The 20,116-nt window shown below is 36.6% G+C and overlaps 2 protein-coding genes across 3 annotated transcripts in view; one reads left to right on the forward strand and one right to left on the reverse strand.

The window, feature by feature from the left end:
- Nucleotides 1-20,116, forward strand: part of CTNNA3 (catenin alpha 3) — a 1,846,273-nt gene that overhangs the window by 759,181 nt on the left and 1,066,976 nt on the right. The window lies entirely within an intron of this gene.
- Nucleotides 1-20,116, reverse strand: part of LRRTM3 (leucine rich repeat transmembrane neuronal 3) — a 206,298-nt gene that overhangs the window by 183,788 nt on the left and 2,394 nt on the right. Inside the window, exon 2 of the mRNA XM_040242249.1 lies at nucleotides 18,297-19,828. Within this exon, the coding sequence (XP_040098183.1) occupies nucleotides 18,297-19,828 (1,532 nt within the window). The remainder of the gene's footprint in view (nucleotides 1-18,296; nucleotides 19,829-20,116) is intronic.

Genomic DNA, 20,116 nt, shown 5'->3' on the forward strand with positions numbered 1-20,116 from the left:
GAAAGAATGGTAAATTGTGGTTTTGTTGGAGCATAGTGGGATAAGGGTAATTACACAGGAGAAGCTGAAAGAGTAGGTTGAGCCCCAAATGAGACCAGTCCTGAGGTGATGTTAGAAGTTTCTGAGCTGTGATGTGACAAGTTTACCATGCAGTGTCTGGTTTGGGGACTGACCTCTGATTGTGATCCACTCAGAAATCTAGTAAAATGCTTCTCCATTCCATAGTTTCAGTATCCATTCCTCCCTGCGTGCATTGTTGGCATCACAAAGTATTTGAGAGAGATATCCTTTTACATGTGTATTGGGCATGCAGGCCTTGTCAAGTTTGAGGCTGCCAGGTAATTGCCAAGTATAAACAAACAAATGATCATTTTTGTACATTTTAAGCATTTGAAATATACACAGTGGTACTCTAGTCATGTTTAATTCTACAGTTGCTGCCAAACAAACAAAAAATTTAACCAAACAGGTCCTAATTATTACATTGGGTTTAGTAATTTTTAATTGGATGTAGTAATTTTTAAAGGGAATGTTTACCATGGAATTTTCAGGAATGATGGTTTCTAAACAAATTAATTTTTTCATTTGGAAAGATATATTTAAATAAATAATAAATTACATAAATATGACTATTCTATCAAAGTCTGGGATAAATTTATTCATATTTTTTTGCAAGACGATATGCTTTTTTTCCAGTGTGTCATAATCAAATAGCTTTAACAGAAAGGAAAATATCCACAATTTTAATTTATCTGAACTGGAATTATTTGTTTGATCTAAAGATTAATACAGGCATTAAGAGATCCACATTTGACATGTTCTTCCCATTTCACAGAGAACATTTCACTGGAATATGTATTAGACTATTTTGTGGTACGATTTATAGATTATCACTGAATTTCTGGAAATTGTTTTACTTAATTTAAATAGTGGGATCCTAGCAATGAAGGGAGTAAATAACAGGTTGTTATTTAATATTTTCAGTATTGTCAGTTGGGGTCATTGCTTATGTGGATTACCAGTCAAGGGTAGAATACCTCGTCATTGTAGTATTCTTCCTGTAGATATAAATATTAGAAAGAAAATGATCTATGCTGTAGCTTACGGTTAAACTCCATAAATCAATGACTCTTGGATAAATAATGCATTAATCAAATCTTCCCAAGTACAACTCTGAGAGCCTTGAAAATAAGAATGGACCAGTAGTTGCAAAATATCACATAACAAATTTTATAACAGCTCTCTTGAAAACTAAATTCCATGTTTTCTCACACGTACATTTATCTTTTATTCTGTTCTTGATCTAGATTTTTCCTAGACATTATCTGATTCTGTCCATTTCACCTGATGGAAAATACCTTCAGTCAATGTATTCAGCAAACCTTTATAAAAAACCTTTGTTGTGTAATGTGTTATACATCCTGTGCCTCAAAAATGAACTTCTCAATCATTCTGTTGACAGCCAACCAGTGTGGTGTAATCTGAACACTGCTGGAAGAGCCTTCTGCCTGAAATACATATTCCTTAGTTGGCCAGCTTTATCTAATGTCAGTGACTAAAAATTTCTCCTTAAGGGATAGCATATTTCATCAAATCAATCTATACTCTCCTGAATTCATCAGGATTTTTAAAATTTCAAAGATGTGTAGACAGAGAATGAAAGGAAAAGATGGAATCAAGGGTGAGGAAGGGGTTAGTTGCTCAGTTGTGTCTGACTCTTTGTGACCTCATGGAATATAGCCCAACAGGCTCTTCTGTCCTTGGAATTGTCCAGGCAAGAATAATGGAGTGGGTTGCTACTTCCTTCTCCAAAGGATCAGGAAGTTATACCAAAAAGACAAGTTAAAAAGTTCTGAATACTTGTTAGAAATGTCTATCCCTTATTCCTTGGTATTTTTAGCAGGAGAGAGATGGGGAAATGCAGGGGAGAGAAGGGGATGCTGTGGGCCAGATCAGTTGCATGAAGAAGTAGAATGAATGTCCCTTCCCCCATGGGCTCTCGTAAAAAGAACACTGTGTGATGTAGTGAAATAGTTTCAATAACCTTCTACTAGTAAAGACAGCATAGGATGCCAGTGCCTGTTTCCCAGAGTCCTTCAGTGTAAGGGAACCTTATAGCATGAGTCAATAAATGTAGCTCTACCAGAAACCCCATTAGAGAGTAATCAGAAAATAATTGGGCCTCTGTGCACTGTCCTTAGGCCATACCTTAGAGAACTAACGATTTTGGCATTAACACCTTGGTGTGAAGTAGTTTCCAATTGTTTTTTATACAGCTGCTAGACAGGAAGGCTTTCTAGGAGATTTGCTGGTATGGAGAGCTGAGTAGGGGATTCAGGGCTGAAAAGAAGGGCTACTGGGGAGAAAAAAAGATTGCTTCGGTGTGCCCCTTAGAGCTGGTTCTGTCCATGACTAGATTTTAAAAGTGCAAAATAATTTGAGATTGCATTATATTTATCAATGTTAAAAATAAAAAGGAAAGAAAGAAAAAAAGAGAAAATTTTGTTGTTGTTTTTCAGTTGCTCAGTTGTATCTGACTGTTTGTCACCCCATGGACTGCAGCACACCAGGCTTCCCTGTCCTTCACTAGCTCCAGGAGTTTGCTCAAATTCATGCCCACTGAGGAAATTTTTCACTTGCAATTCCTGTCTCCCAGGATGTTCAAGGACTTCCCATTACAGGGATCCTTGGCCATTCTTTGAATAAAAAAAGAATTAATTCTGTGTGTGTAGGGTGGGGGAGGGGTTGGGTGGAGGGACTAAGATTAGAAATCTGTAGATCTACAACTACCCTTAACAATATGGGTGAATACCATGGAAGAATGCCACCAGAAGCTAGATTCAAAAGAGAGTACGTTCTTGATGATTCCCTTTATATAAAGTACGAAGACAGATAAGGCTACCACTTGCAGTCAGAGGCAGCACTAGTGGTTAACCTTTGGAAACAGATCTAGTGATTGGAGGAAACAGAGAGGCTTTTGGGAGTTCTGGGAATCTTCTATTTCTTGATCTAGCTACAGAGAACACAAGAGCTCAGTATCCATTGAGCTATCCATTGATAATATGTGCACTTTTCTCTGTAAATATTCTATGTCAAGCACAAATTTTGTTTAAGCTATAGAAATGTCTCCCACATAGTAGATTATTGCTAAACTAATTATGCCTCTGCCATCTTTTCTCATCTTCCCAGCACTCAGGAGAGAAATCAGTCACTATTTCCAAGGATCAAGGTAGTTAACATTGGGTTTCAGCTCCTTCCCTTCTTCACTTTCTTTCAGTTTGCCCAACAGTTTTTTCCACTCCCCTGTTGCACAGATATACAAAACCGCATTTAAATAGCATGTTTAACAATTGATGCCATTATCATCGACTAATACTTTATATTATTATACAAAATATGTGTTGGGTTTTTTTTTTTTCAGTTCTGTGCTTATTGTTACCTGGAAGCCCATGCCCAAACTGAACAATAAAGTGGTAGAGAATCAGGGTCTAGATAGGTTTTTCAGGAGTTTGGTGGGGGCGGTGGGGGGGGGGGTGCGGAGAGAACATCTTGAAAGTCTGTCATAGAAATATACAATATATTAGAATGGTATAGTCACTTTTTAACTTCAGACAGTAATTTCTTTCTTAGATGCATTAAAGTATAAAAAAAAGTCTAATAAGATTTTACACTTCAAAGTCATTAACTAACTGATTAACTAATGAATCTACATAACAGCTGTATGAGGTTTGTGTTAAATATCTATCACTTCACAGATCTTGTATCATTTAGAAACTCTTACAGCTCTTTTCATCTCTGCTCTTTTCAAAGTCTTTGAAAAGAACTAATTATTATCATGTCTCCAGTGAAGGGTATACGTCAGATTTCTCTCTTGAGAAGAGAAAACTCAATGCTTTATGAAGAAGTGACTTTTCAAAACCAATCAAATAATTCAATGGCTTTCCTGGTGACATGAGTCCAAATTTCAAATATCCTTTGCCACTTGTTATATTTTGTTGGCTTTGAGGAAAAACAAAAATTCACTTGTATGCCTGCATGTAGTAGGTGCTCAGTAAATATCTATTGAAATTATTTTATTGTGACTTTTTGGATAAGTTGCTTTGAATAATTCCATCATTATTTCAGAGACTCAATTAGAGTTTTTGAAAAAAAAAAATTAATATTGTGTCCCTTTCTTCCAAACACCTAAATTATTTCCCAGTAGAAATAAATGCGCTATTAAGTTATACAGACCATTTAATCGCTACCACAGCATGTTTCCTTCAGTACTGAGTGTGGGAGGATGTGATATGTCCATGTTTGGGAGACAAAAATGAAAAGAAAGACAGACATTAGAGACATTTAAAGAGATATTTTGAAAAGCAATGGTCAGTTCTTCAAGTAACATTTATGAAAAGGAAATGATGCTGAATTATTAGAAAAAGACAATACTAATATCAAAAAATTTTATTCTGATGCTAAGCAAAATTGTTATAGAACAAAGCTTAATATGGCAATTTCATTAGTTGATATTAATAGAGGATTTTCAAATTTCTGGGGACTATTTGGGTTTGATTTAATTTGTTAATTAGGCTCCAGAAATATTTAATCATTTTCTGTAGATTGTAGACTTCTTAATTTAAATGGTTAATATGGGAACTTTGACTTTGCCATTCATATCAACTCACTGTGTTGCGAGAACAACTAGTGAAAGAGAGGAGAATGACTTTTATTGAGCACTTGCTTGCCCACAAACATGTCATCTCAATTTATCCTCAGTTGCCCTGAGATGTGAAGCCCTGTTCCCAGTTTACAGACACGAAAACTGATTGGATGCCATGCTATTAGTCTAACTGATTCAAAGGCTGTAATATCTCCCCCATGCCAGGAAATACACGAAGTCTTCCATGAACCGATTTAATTTGAATACTTACAGGCCACATCTATCTTAAACTGGTTTTGCAGGTATTCATCTGGGCACACTGATGCACTGATTTAATAAACACTTAGATATAAGAACCTTTTCTGTTTTTCGTTGTTGCTGTTGGCCCCCTCTTTCAGTCATACCCAGCTCACGCGGCTGGAATTCTGGCTGGCACAGGCAGTGCGGTCAAGGCCGCAGCTGTTCGCATCCCCTCCTCCCAAGCTCATCATGAGTTCTGCAAATGAGCCCTGCAGACTGGTATTGCGTTCTGCAGTTTATTTGACAAATAGCTTTTGTGGCCTTTGATTTTTCATATCACTCATAAATTCTGTCAACAGATGGGCTGTTAGTCAGATTCAAATTCCATACATTTGAAAGGATAGAGCTGAAGATTTCTGCATTGAAAGTGGACTCTACCCTAAAGATTTATTTGCAAATTTTACTGAAAACTGCTTTGAGAGGAACCTAGGATAGTCTCTTGGTGCTGCCTAACTGCAAATTCTTTCCATCCTTGCGCCATAAATCTTGATAATACGTCTTTTAAAATGTGCCTGAGAAATGTATTTCGTGTTTATAGCGCTGGGTTTTTAGAGAGTCAAATTGTGCTCCGGCAGTATGTTTGCCTCTTCACGTTCTGTGTGACACTGGAGGAAAATGGAGACTTCGGTCATTCAGCTGCAGGCTCTAAGAAAGCCTGTTGTAACTGTGCATTTTAATTAACCAAATCAGCTGAGGAAATGTTGTCTCTCAACTGTGGTGTAGCTGTCTGCCTTGTAAAGTACCTCCCTGGATAAACAGAGGACTTCTATTTCTTAAACTGCCTTTCCCCCATGGTCTTTAGGAGTGTTGGGTTTTTTCTTTTTTCTTAAATTACAGGTGGAGAAGGTTTAATTAACTCTAAAATGACTCTCCAGGAAACTCAGTTGCATTTTTTACAACACTTTGAGCTACAGTATAGTTACTGCAGGATGCGTGCTGTGATTGGAGCACAGAGAAACATTTATTAACCTAAATTTTGTTTTGTCATGTTACCAGAGACGGCATCTGCACTTGGGTACAGTTGAAATACAAATTTAAGATCAGATACTTAAAAAAAAAAAAAAACAACTAATCAGTGGGCTACTGTGAGCTGAACGAACAAAATGGGAATAATTTAACCACAGAGTATTTCTGCACAACACACTGCTGGATGTTAAACTGAGTTAAATATGAGGAGACAGTTGTGGTTGAAAGAGTTATGTGCAAATTTGACCTCTGGAAATATAATTTGTGAGCCTGGTATTGAAAACTGCTGAATACATCCTGCTGCAAAACTTCTTGCCTATGTGATTGGTTATGGGTTAAGTTAAGCACTGAGTTCTTTCATTCAGCTATTAACCATGCAGAATATTTTGAACCTATAGTAGATTAGTGATTTCAGAACAGTGGTTTTTCATGTCTTCAAACTATGTGCCATGGATTCCAGGGCCCTCTCCCTGATCTAGACCAGGCAGATTCCAATACTGAAGATTAAAAGTAGAACAAGAACTCAACCACTTCTTATATTTCTTTCTTTTAAACAATATTAGAAACAAAATTTTTTCTTTTTAAAATTAAACACACAGTATCTCTTAAGCAGGAGAGATAAAGTTTAGAGGTAAAAAATGATGCAAATGTTTGTAGTAAAAACCTGGAATTGATAACTAATAGAGAGACTAAGGAATGTAGTCTTTGGGATTGACAAATATACACTGTTGATACTATGTATAAAATACACAACTAATGAGAACTCACTATATAGTTCCAAGAACCTTACTCAGTGCTCTGTGGTGACCTAAATGGGAAGAAAATAAAAAACGTAGGGGGATATGTGCGTGCATGTAGCTGATTTACTTTGCTGTACGGTAGAAACTAACACATCATTGTAAAGCAACTATACCCCAATAAAAATTAATTTTAAAAAATCACTGAAAATACAATTAAATGAGGGTTTCAAATAGAAGGTAAGAAAATGCACTGTGAAGTTCTCAAAAACCCTCCTAGTTACAAGTTTTATGACTAAATAAAGGTTTCATTTCGATTCTCTTAGTACATACGTATATTCCAAAAATGAATCTGTTTCATTGATGGCAAAGATTACCATGGTCCAGAGACTGAGTGATACCTTACATGAAAAGAAATACCTGGATGTTCTGTTATAACAAATCTTCCCTGCCTTTATAATCACAATTAAAATGTGACTTAAAAGTATATTAGAGAGGGATATAATTTCTATTTCTGAAATTAAACTACAATTTACAAAATTACAGTTTTTCATTTCTAGAACTAAACAAAGCTGTTGAATACAAATAGATTTTTGACTCCCTTTTGAATTAAATTATTAGACTGTGTTATCTTAATTATTGTTTTCTAAAAGAAAAAAAGCCATTAGCATTAGTTAATTTTCCTATTAACCCCATCAGAAGGTATATAGTCAAATAGTATAAATTGACTTATCCATAAAAGTTGGATAGAGGGAAAAATTGAAAGATATCTTAACTGGTGATGAGAGAGAGAAAAGAAATTCAGTGGAAAGATGTAAGATGACGAACAGAAAGGAGGAAAGGAAACACCCATCAACTGGCAGATGCTCCAGTCCTCTATAATCAGTTGTGCCTTCTGCATAATCAACGTTCAGGAGGTTAAAAACAAAACCTGAGCATTTCTAATTGTCAACTTCTAAGTATTTGATGTTCCGTCTTCAGTAGAATAGTTACTTTGAAAATGTGTATAATGAGTAAGCCGAAGACATCTGACTTGGTCTCTGTGATAGTGTAGGGTAGTCACTTTATTTGGGAAGAGGGCAGACCTTGGGACATGTCTAAAGTAGAAGTCTTGTGGCATTAGGCATGGGATCAGGAGACAGCCACGCTAAAGAGAAAAGGACCTTTCCCAAGAAGCAGTGGATCTGGGCAGTCACAAGTATATGGCTTTTACAACAAAAGTTGACTATCCAACCTTCACTAAAATCAAGATATATTCATTCTTTGAATTAAATATTCTTTATTTGTCTCACAATACTTTTTAGCTCTTAGTCACTTTAACATACCAGCCAAATGGTCATACTTTTGGCAACTATCAAAGAAAAATTGTTGTCAGATTATTTACAACATAGAAGCAATTTAAATCTAAATATGAATCTTGAAAACCAAATTTTTATAAGAATAATTTTTGAAATCAACTGATAAATGAGAAGAGGTTAACAGGAGGACCTGAAAGGAAGAGGAAAGTCATTTCTCATAAAAGAAATAGCTTGAGTAAAGGCATAAGATAGGAAAGCACGAAGGTCCATATAGCCAAAGTTATGGTTTTTCCAGTAGTCATGTATGGATGTGAGATCTAGACCATACATAAGGCTGAGCACTGAGGAATTGATGCTTTTGAACTGTGGTGCTGGAGAAGACTCTTGAGAGTCCCTTGGATTTGCCAGGAGATTAAACCAGTCAATCCTAAAGGAAATCAACCCTGAATATTCACTGGAAGGACTGACACTGAAGCTCCAATACTTTAGCCACCTGATATGAAGACCTGACTCATTGGAAAAGATCCTGATTCTAGGAAAGGTTGAAGGCAAAAGGAGAAGAGGGCGGCAGAAGATAAGATGGCTAGATTGTATCATTGACTCAATGGACATGAATTTGAGCAAACGGGAAGATAGTGGGGGACAGGGGAGCCTGGTGTGCTGCAGTCCATGGGGTTACAAAGTTGCACACGACTTAGCAAGTGAACAGCAACAAGGAAAGCACATGCTACTTCAAGAACTGGCCAGTGTTAGAGCAAGGGGAATGGTGTGGGAATCAAGGTAAAGATGTCACTGGACTTTGATGGGAGATTAGGACTTAGGTTTTATATATCATGTTACTCTTCAGTATTAACTATGTGCCCCTGAAGTTTTGGCAGTTAAGATTCTATTTCTTGAAAGTCGGCCAGATATGTTTTTTATTCCATACAAAAATAGATAGGGCTTCCACTGTGGCTCAGCTGGTAAAGAATCTGCCTGCAGTGTGGGATACCTGGGTTTGATCCCTGGGTTAGGGAGATCCCCTGGAGAAGGGCAAGGCTACTCTGGCCTGCAGAATGCCATGGCCTGTATAGTCCATGGGGTCACAAAGAGTTGGACATGACATAATGAAATACAGCTATTAAAGCATACTGTTGTACAGAAACTTTAAGCAATTTGAGCTAATGAAGTGAAGGAGTAGGTTACAGTTATGTGCCAAGCTTTATACTAAGTGATTTTTATCTAAGTCATCTCATTTAATCATTATAGGATCTTTGTGAGTATTAAATTAAATAATTAACTTAAATAATATATGCAGTGTGCCAAAACAAAGTACATAAAAATATTCAAGAAATGCCTATTCTTTGCCTTATCATGACAATCCTGTTATTATTATATTATTTTATACATTTTCATTTTTGAGATGAAGAAGCTAATAGTCAATATTTTGCAGTTGTTAAGTCCCAGAACCAGTCACACTGGTTCATCCTGGATTCATAGCCCAAGTTCTGTCTTGTTTGTAGTATTGTCTCGCTGAGGAGAAAAATAAGGAGAAATCCTGTGTATAATGGTAATTCACTGAGAAAATTTCTCAGACTATAGTTTACTGAATGAAACATGGATTATTTGCCTTGCCTTGGTTCTTGTGGGAAGGCCCCACTTCATATTTGAGAAAAATATAGTGGTATCTACAAAGGATGATTTCAGAGCGGCTGGCAAAGCATCTTTACCCTCAGAAGCATAACCCCAGCTCTTAGTATATGACTTTGTTACCTTCAGCAAAAGGTTTTTTTTTTTTTTTTCCTTTTAATCTCAATTAAAGTGTGAGTGTCCTTGGAAGGGATAATGATACTAGTCGAGATCTGGGGATATATTTTGAGTAAGGAGGACAAAACTGAGAGAGCCCTAGGTAGTCCTGGATGGAGGAATTTCAGTGTGCAAAATCCTAAGTGGAGGGAAGGTCTGGGAATGGGAGGCAGGGAAGATGGAAGGCAGACACCTCAGACTTGACTAGATTGCACTCTAGGGACAAAGGCAGTCAGTTTGTCTGATCACTCCAATCACAAAAGTGATGAATTGCCCTGTGACTTTCTGACAGGTTCAAAATTTGAGCAGGGTTTCTAGCAAAGATAGCAGTGTTATACAGCAAGAGAACTGGGAAAAGATCTTCAGGCACGGAACAAAACAACTAAAGAACAAACGAAAGAAACCTCTGTGTTAGAAGTCAAAACATTTCATAATTGTGAAGTTTAAGTATATGAATACGGTGGTAAATGTGGAGAGTAAAACAGATGTCAGGAAAGTGAAATAAAGAATGTCCACTATTTACTATCACTGTTAAGATTAAGAAATACAGAATGTGAGCTTTGGACTCTATGTTTTGTCTATCTTGGCCTTTCTTTTTAATTTATAACTAGCGTAATGCTTTTGCATTCCAGTGTAAACTAATAGAGACCCCACACATCTCTGTGCGTTAGGCCATAAAAACAAGCAAGGTGGAGCCCATAGAAACATACATAGATTTTTACATTTTACTACTCAGTTCTCCCCATAAGAGTCCATAGGACTAAGTGCATGCTGCCTTTTAATGACATAAAATAGGCCAAAGTGGGTGCCACAGACTGGGGAGATGACTGTACTGGCAGATTAGAATATAACTAGCAAATGGATATCCTAACGGTAACTTACTGGAATTCATTTCCTAATACAGGCTGGAGAAGTATACTTTGGTTTGAGAAGCCTTGTTTGGGTAGGGTATGAATGATTTTAGGGAAGTCCTATAAAGAAGGGACAAGATTTAGGATTAATGGATGAAACTTGTCAAAGAAAAGAGTCAATATAGAGCCTCTGTTCTTATATTAAAAGACATATATATAAACGTTCCTGGCACATAATAAGTCAAGTATGTAAAAATAGACATACACATAAACAAATGTACGGTAAAATGTTAATAATCATAGGAAGTATAGGGATTCTTTTTTTTTTTTTTCCCTAAGCATCTAAAAGAGTCCTAGCTTGGTGGAAAGCACAAACTATATATGTAATAGGGCCTCTACCATATTAAATAGATCTTTAATTATTCCATTTAATTTAGTTCAATTATGTTACCTAAACTTTCTTAGGATCAATGACAATACTCCAACCAAATATTTATAGCCTTTAACTTTGAAATTTCATATAAATTGTGCAGAATCCCTTTCATAAACCGTTGAAAGACAAGCCAACAATGATCTTTAAGTGCCTAGTTAGCTTTCAGATTTCTTAGAGAGTTTATAGGAGCTTCCCTAGTGGCTCAGGTAGAGTCTGCCTGCAGTGCAGGAGACCCGGGCTTACTGTTGTCAGTTATCCCAGGTTTATTAGAGACTTTAAAGTCACTCTGCTACTTCAAGATCAATGTGGTACATTCTATAAATCTCCTTTAAACATTCTTGTGAGATGCTGGTTGATGGCATCAAAAAGGGGGTAAGCATATTCGTTCTTGCAGAGAGTATAACAGGTCAATATTAAAGATAAGAAGCCCTTTTTAACTACACATATGGATCACCAAGTTGAAGCCATGATCACCACTCACTATACTGTATAGCCGCACTATCTGAAGACATTATCTTTTTACCTCTGCTTCATCAATAAGTTTGAACCCCAAGAATGATGAATAAGGATTTATACTTAACTGAAATCCTTTTTTGCTCTTTACTGGCAAATGTATTTTATACCCTGAATAGATGTAATTAGTGCAATGAAGCTTTAACAGAAATTGCCTTTGCTAACTGTAGTCTTTGCCTTATCATTGTATTTGTGAGGCCCCCCAAATTTGCATTTCACCCCTGCAAAAGACAAAACTCTGATTGTTGGTAGGTGGTTTTGACTGATGACATGTAGTTGAGTATTCTCACCGATAAAGTCCTATATTTTGTTTCTAGGAGTTAGTTAATTAAAAAGGAAAACAACACAGCTCAGCTGGTAAAGAATCCACCTGCAATGCAGAAGCCCCTGGTTTGATTCCTGGGGTCAGGAAGATCCGCTGGAGAAGGGATAGGCTACCCACTCCAGTATTCTTGGGCTTCCCTTGTGGCTCAGCTGGTAAAGAATCCACCCACAATGAGGAAGACCTGAGTTCCATCCCTGGGTTGGGAACATCCCCTGGAGAAAAGAAAGGCTACCCACTCCAGTATTCTGGCCTAGAGAATTCCATGAACTGTATAGTCCATGGGGTCCCAAAGAGTTGGACATGACTGAGCGACCTTCACTTTCACTTTCAAGCTGTAATACTTTGCCAGATTGGGAATTAAACTATATTTCTTCTTTCTTCTACTGAAAATCAGAAGATACTGTAGAGATGGTTTGTAAGCTGTAGAGGAAAGGGAAAAGGGTCAGCCAGACTTACATTTTGCTTTATGGTCTAATTTTTAAATTGAAGATACAGTGCTCCTTTGAATAAGTTGACTAATTGTGTTGATTTATATGAATGAAGACTTTTTTGTGTTACATAGGAAGTAGGGAATAATATAAAAGTGGGAGAAAGGAATAGATTTTTTTTTTTTTTCCTGGAGCAGGGGAAATGAGAGTCCCTGAAAGTAAAGTATAAAGAATTGTCAAGAAAGTTATCAATTGTCATTACAACATTTTATGGATAGGTTAAACCAGAAGCTCCTTTTACTTTTTTTCAATAAAATGGATTGTTTCTGCTTGGTCTTAGCTCTTGTTCTCTCTGTGTTCCTTAAATTCTCCTTACATGTTCAAGATACCCAACTCAAGCACATATGCCAATAGTCCTATGAAGGTAGAGTTACATAAAATTAAAAAAAAAATTTTTTTTCCATTGAAAAACCACCATCCTCTCTCTGTTCTCGAAAGATTTCACAGAAAAAGATTTCATAGACACTCAGCTGTCAGGGAGGAGGAACAGTTTTCTACTTAAATTATAAGAATTTTGGGAATACATCTGCTGCATCATACTTGGTAAGAAATGCTACATTCAGTAGAGAAAGATTTTTGATTACATTGGTCATTTGTTTTTTGATGAAAAGCCCAGAAAGAGTACTCTTAAGTTTTTAATTTTTCATCAATGAATAAGTTATTAGTCATAAAAAGTCTTTGTATTTTTATGCTACTTTTTTTAATCTGGTGGTTTTCAATAGCAATAACTAATAGATTAAAGCCAATAGTAATTTCTATACTGGAAGGAAATTTTGGATACTCTTTCATTGGGGGGGGAAATTAAAACAGTATATGTCATGTAATTAATACCCATGTAACATGTTAGAAGCAATTACTTTTGCTCAATAATGATATCATCTTGCCACTTTACAAGATATATTTGTAAAGTGTGAAGTCATTAAGGGCTCAAAATAGTGCTCCTGAAGAGGGGAATAGGGCAAGTAACATAAGTTAACTGAGAGCTTTTGTTGTCATGACATTTTGGGGGACAAAATTAGAATTTTGATTTAGTTGGATAACCTTTTGATTCACTGTTCTCTGGTTGGTATCTATTTATGTTTATTGTATATTATGGTCATTATTAATAACTCATAGACTTAAATAACATTGGGTGGAAGAAACTTCTTTATGGAAAATAAAGATCAAAGACAAATTAAGTTCTAGACTCATGGCCAAGTCTCAGAATTCATATTAATGTAAATGGACTTTGGTTTCTGTTACACAGAGATTAGTAATGTCTTTCTAGCCCAGGCCAAACACAGAACACCTGCAAACATAGCTGATCATCTTAATAAATGCTCTTTGAAAATAGTAAGTAGATGACATTCTAGAGTTTACAAAGTATTGCTCACGTTTTGTCCTCCCAATAACCATATGAAGTCAGTAATGTTTGCCCATTTTACAGATGGGAAACGTCAAGTTCAGAAAAGCTAAGGGATTTCCCCAGGATTACCTGATTTGCAAATGTCAGAGAAATTTGAATTTAAGGCCCATACAGTGCTCTGTTATATATGGCTGTGATATTTTCCTTAAATCAAAAGAATCATAAACTTTTTATGCAATTATCTCTGTAGTATTTCTACTGTATTGTCCTGACTATAAAATCACTGATGATTTTGGGGAGTAGGCAAAAGTGGGTCTAATTCTATAGGCAATTATGGTTAGCTTCTAGAAACTGACTTTCACCGTGTTATTTTATTAGTTCTCAAGAGTCATTTAATACAGCCTATTTAGCTTCCATTAGTTCTGTTTTTCTTATGACATTTGTAATTAAAATTCACTGATACTATTTTTCACGTTAATAGTTTCTTCCAGCTGCCTCTAATTTTTAACATAGGTAGCTAACAGAATGCAAGTATAGAAAAACTCTATGGGTTTGCTACAGATCCAGATTCTAATGAGAATCCAAGGGAGAGGGGATAAAAGAAGCAACGCTGTTTCTGAATTTTTCATTTCTCACGGCTCAGTTCTCATTTGTCATGTCTGGAACTCATTTTGTCTTAGTCTTCATAGCTTGATGCTTGTTTCTGATGCCGGTCTAATCCACACTTTAAATAAACTATTTAAGTTCTCTTCTTGGTAAATGTCAAGGGAAGAGAAGATACTTCATGCACCTTCAGCATCCTAAAATCCTTGCCAGTTCTACAAATCTGACTCTGCATTATCCTTCCCCAGAAGGAGAGCATAATTTCATTATCTATGAATCATCACCTCTTAGACTGTAACATCATTGTCAGAGAGCCTAATAGAACCAGTGTTCAGCTGACTGAAAAGGGAGAGCGAGGGAGAGAGCACTGGGGCAAAGAACAGGTCACTGCATGATCAACAAACTGAAGCATTCTCGAGCCGGAAGGGGAGGCCTCCCTTATTCCATAGCTCAGATACTCCTGCCTGGTAAATAACTGATCCCGGTTCTTTCAATATTAATATTGAAATTTGTTTTTCCCAACCTAAATTACATTATATTTTAGTATTCTGCCTATGTAAAAACTCTCACCTAATGATATTTGTCCAATGCCAATGATTTTAAATACTTTAAAGTATTTCTTATCTATTTTTTGTTATGTTATTACTTGTTCTTCATCTTAGGATGCTTATTTCTAGCCCTTAGTTCCAGTTTGGTGGCCTCTGGGCGTTACTAAGTAAGTCAATATACAAAATGTAACTTTAAAATGTTACACTATAACTATGTTTCCAAGGGGGAGGAATTAAATAAAAGTAAAATCTGATTCATGGATCAAAAACTATATGTTGAAAACCACCCTTACATAGGAATTTAGGATGAAAACCAATAGAATGTTTGAATAGCTGTGGTTAGTCTAACCAGCCACTGGAGGGCACTGCTGCTCCACAGAAATACAATTTATTGCCTTCCTGTCTGGTTAGGTAGTTGGTTCACCAAATTAAGTCTAAAAAAAAGGTTTAAATTATTTGAAAAGATGTAATGTCAACATCTTTAGAAAATATAAACTAATTTAAAAGGAATGTTTCTTGGATATGTATTGCTTAGAAGACTGTGACACTTGGAATATATTACCTCCAGGCTGCAGTAGCTCTATGTGTACTGGGACTCATAAAAATTAGAAAAAAACCCCATACTTTTCAAAGACTGAACTGTATTTCCTCTCTCTCTGGTAAGGCATTCAAAGACTGAATCCATTCTGGGTTGACATGTCTCTGTTGTGTAGTTCAACAGGTCAGGCTGTTTATTTAACTGTTGTCTAGTTGGACACAACATAAACTGGGGACAGAAAATGAAACATCAACTAATATGCACTGAATTTAAAATACTTGTGAAAATAGATTTATGGTTTGCAGTCCAAAATTTGCCATGGGGTGGGTGTGAGGACAACTTTTGAGCAGAACATTTACCAGTCAGCTTTGTTAAATTTATACTGGTGAACTAGTAATTGTCTAACCTACAAGAATTAGATACTGAGCACTAGAGATGCTTCATTCCCAAAGAGAGGAAAAAGAGTTTTTTTTTTTAATAATTTCATGTCCTGAATCAAAATTACTTTTACAATCTAAGGAATTTTATTTTGGTTCTTATCTAGTATTAAATTTATATATAGCTAAAGTTAAGCATTACAAAATGACCAGCCTTCAAATTTTGGTTATTCATGTAACCTTAACACACCAAGTGGTTTTGAATTTTAGAAACACTTTTAAAACAACAAGCATATTTTATATATACTAGCAGTACCACAGCATTGAGAATTTTCAAAAATTTCAAAATATAAAGATAAATCTACCTTGCCTAAATTTATTTGGTACCCACGACAAATGAGGCAGAAGTTCAAGTCAAAGAATAGAAAGGGGCTTTTTCACTTTAACACTGCATTTAATTAATACAATCATCTTTAGTACAGGTAAAAATGAGGCTGACCAAAGAAAATTTCGTTTTTTTAGATGAAATATGTATTTACTGACATTTTATGAAAAATGTAAAATTACAACTTCAGTGAAAAACATCACAGTAGGTTCAGTCACCCAGTTGTTCATAGTACTGTGAGGAATTATCTGCATTATTAATCAATTGGGAATCTGGGATTATTTGCAATTAATAAATGTATATCCAATAGTTATCCATGGACAAATATATTATAGCTATGATGCTTCTCTGAACTGGTATCTATTAAGATTTAATCAAAATCAAAGTACCTTGAAAAATCTACTTTAGATGTTCCTTTTTCTTTATTGCTTATAAAAGTATGATTTTTTATAATCTGGCTTCTTTGCAATTATATCTCATGGTGACTTGCCTAGATTTTTCCTCTCAACATATGAAAAGCCTCCAAACTATATAAAAATGCTGGTAAAAATAGCCATTTACTTTTTCTTTTTTTTTGCTGCAGCGATTCTGTTTTGAAAGAACAGGGGCATGGTTAAAGATATAAGGCTTGACAAGTCAAATTAAATGAAACAGGCTCAGTGTTGCAATTTGTGATTTTCGCTCCTATAATGGAATTGTTCATTTTAGAGAATGAAAAGCAGACTAAAGACATTTTTCTAACATCTAAATGAACTGTAGTCAAAGTTACTTAAATACAGAAGCTATGATATTTGTGCTGCAGTCAATAAACTTTCACCATCGACATAAAAACATGCATGCAGCTTGCATATTGCCAGCAGGGTCTGTACAGAATCATACTGATGAATGGAATTCACAATAGAGATGAACATGGGGACACTGTAACATCAGTACTGTAACATCAACAATAGCGAGGCCAAAGACAGCTGACAGGGGGTTGGTCTTTTTTCTTGTAAGATTTATTTTATCTTATTAAGGTGTTGTCAAAACTATCCTTTTCAATGGGTGGTGGAAATTGAGTCTTAAAATGTGTTCTCTACGCCTCTGAATGAAATGTCAGTCAGCAGGGTCCTGGCATGTGTGCAGGGCATAGAGTGAAACACAACAGGACAGCCTGACAAATCCCAAACAGAAGAACAGACAGAGCTCATGATTCCACTCCCCACATTAGGGTCCTAACAGAGCTGCAAAGAGAAATTCTGGTAAGCTTCTAACCACCTGCTTTTAGCAAGCTGCATTCCCATTTGCAAGCCTCATCTCTGAAAACTTAAGATGAGGATGTGTGGAAAAATCTGCCTCCTCAAATTTGCCTCTTGCCTATTTTATTTATTTATTCATTCACTCATTTTGGATATGTGGAGGCTAAAAAAACTGACAGTGAAATCTCTACTGTGATTTTTACAGAGATGGATTTCAGAGATAAGTCTTCAAGTCTAAACTTTGTGTTTTTACTGTCTCCTCACATTTTGCAGTCATCTACTTGCAACAGTTTAACCCTTCCACAGTTTTCCTCAGGCTTGCTTTATTGTAATTCAAACACCTCTGAAAACTGCTTCTGGTGCTGCTTTAACAGAGCACCATCTTTCAATATTTTCCTGCAATTTTCTTTTTAAGCTAGGCGTTGTTTTAAGACTGCCCCTAAATGTTCCTATAATCAAGTCATCTCTTAGAATCAGTTTCAGCTCCAAGTACCTGGGATCATTCAGGTTTTCCTTGATTTACCAACGAACTGCAAACCTTCTAAAACTGTAAATTTGGTCCTACTAGAAGGAGAATAACAGCAGATGTGAGGGATCACTTATGAAAGAAGTTTTATCTTAAAACAAGTGTGACATTAATGGAATCAATAAAAGGTTGTATAGAATAGGCATTATTTTAAACCAGAATTCAAGCTTCACATTGATCGTGGTATTTAAATTTCAATGGGTTAACTATGTCTGAAAGGAAAATGACCCGTATTATGAATGTACTAAAACAGACAGGGGAGGAAGGACTTTGCCAGCAGAGGGAGAGGGAGAGGGATGGGGAGAGGGGCACCACGTTCCCTTTATAGTCACCAGAGTTCAATAAAGCACCACTTATTTCCCAGCTTTTAAGAGCGCTTTTATCACAATGGTTCATACCTCACACTCCCTGGAGCCTGATTTGTTATAGGTGCAGGGTCCCGTCCCATTCAGCAGCATCTCGCTGGTCTCTGTGTTGGTAGGTTTATAATCTACGTAAAATTCCTGGGTGCTGGGAGTCATTTGCTTTAGGGACTGTCTTTTCTTTTTCCTGTGCCTTCTCATGAGGGAGCGCTGCTGCAGCTGCTTCATGCTGGCAGGATACCGCTTCCACGACACGTAGATTACAAGCAGGATGACAAGCACAGACAGGAAAAGGGCCACGCTCCCTGCGATGATTTTATGAAAAGAGATGTGCTCAGTGTCAGCATCAGTCTCTGGGCCAGGCTCCGTGGCTCCCACCGTGGGGGGCAGAGGGGGTTTGCTTTCATGCTTCGGCCTGGGGAGCTTGGGCTTAAACGTTGGCTTTGGGAGTGCCCTGGCCAGATCAAACCTCTCTGTGGTACTTTTGCCACAGATGCTGTAGTTTTTCACTGCATCAATCACATTCACTCCTTGCAGCTCTTTGGGACTGGCACAGATAATTGTATTCTCTCTCAGTCCTTTGAAACTTTTCAGCCAGTTTACCAGGGAACAAATATTTCTGCTGCATTCCCATATATTCCCGGCAAGACTGATGTCATTGAGGGATATCCAAGAATCCAAAATCTCTTGACCAATAAATGTGAGCTTGTTGGAATCCAGGTTGAGGCGCTGCAGATTTGGGACACACTGGAAAACACTAGGTCCACTAAAAGCTTCGATCTCATTGCCTGATAAATCAAGCCTTTGTAATGAGCTCCAGGTCCAGGACATGGTCTGTCCTATGACACTGATTTTATTCCACTGCAAGTAAAGGTTCTGAAGGCTCACCAACCTTGGAAAAAGGGCCAGATTGAGCTTAGAAAATTGATTGTGCTCCAGGTGAAGTTCTTTGAGTCTGATCATACCAGCAAAGACATTCCTGGCTAAACTTCGGATCCGGTTATATCCCAGGTCCAAAAGTTCCAGGTTGCGGCAGTCTTGGAATATTCGCACTGGGATGGTTCTCAGGGAGTTAGACCGTAAATGTAAACTCAGCAGCTTTCGCAAACCCCGAAACTGTTCAGATCCCAGAGAATGCAGCTGATTGTAGGACAGATCCAAGTTCCGTAAATTTGTCACAGGTCTGAAGGTATTGTTGAGAAAATAGGAGATTCTGTTGGAGCTCAGAATCAACTCTTTGAGTCTGCGTATTCCATTGAAAGCATTCTCATCAATATTGCTGATATGGTTATGGTCAAGGTACAGCCAGGTGAGCTGGTTGAGCCCTTTGAATTGATTATACTTAAGTTTTTGAAGGCTGTTATAGCGAAGGGACAAACCTAAGCAACCGGCAGATATACTTGAGGGTATCTCCTGTAATTTCTGAGATTCACAATATACCATTTTGCCTTCACACCTACAACCCTTAGGACATCCTCGTTCAGCAGAAGAAAGCATTGTCAGTAAGACCGTAGGGGCTATAACCAGTGCTACAGCTGATCCGCTCAGTAGCCTAATTACATTGAAACCTGGAAATAAAAACAACTTAGAAAAGTTATCCCCCCAAAAAAGAATTAATTTATTGTTTAATCAAGCAAAAATAAGCATATATTTTCTTTTTTAGAAATTTAAATGTATAGAGCAATATTTAACATCAAATATCATCTCCTTATAATTTAAAGAGAATTCTTTAGGCTTTTTTTTTTTAATAGTTAAGCAAGGAAACATGTTCAGTAAGCAGTTGAATTTATAGTCTTAGAGCAGAACAAGGTAATCTCTACAATAATTAAGGCAGAATTAATATACAGACTAGTGGA

The sequence above is a fragment of the Oryx dammah genome, unplaced genomic scaffold (assembly GCF_014754425.2).
Source record: "Oryx dammah isolate SB20612 unplaced genomic scaffold, SCBI_Odam_1.1 HiC_scaffold_6, whole genome shotgun sequence".
NCBI lineage: Eukaryota > Metazoa > Chordata > Mammalia > Artiodactyla > Bovidae > Oryx > Oryx dammah.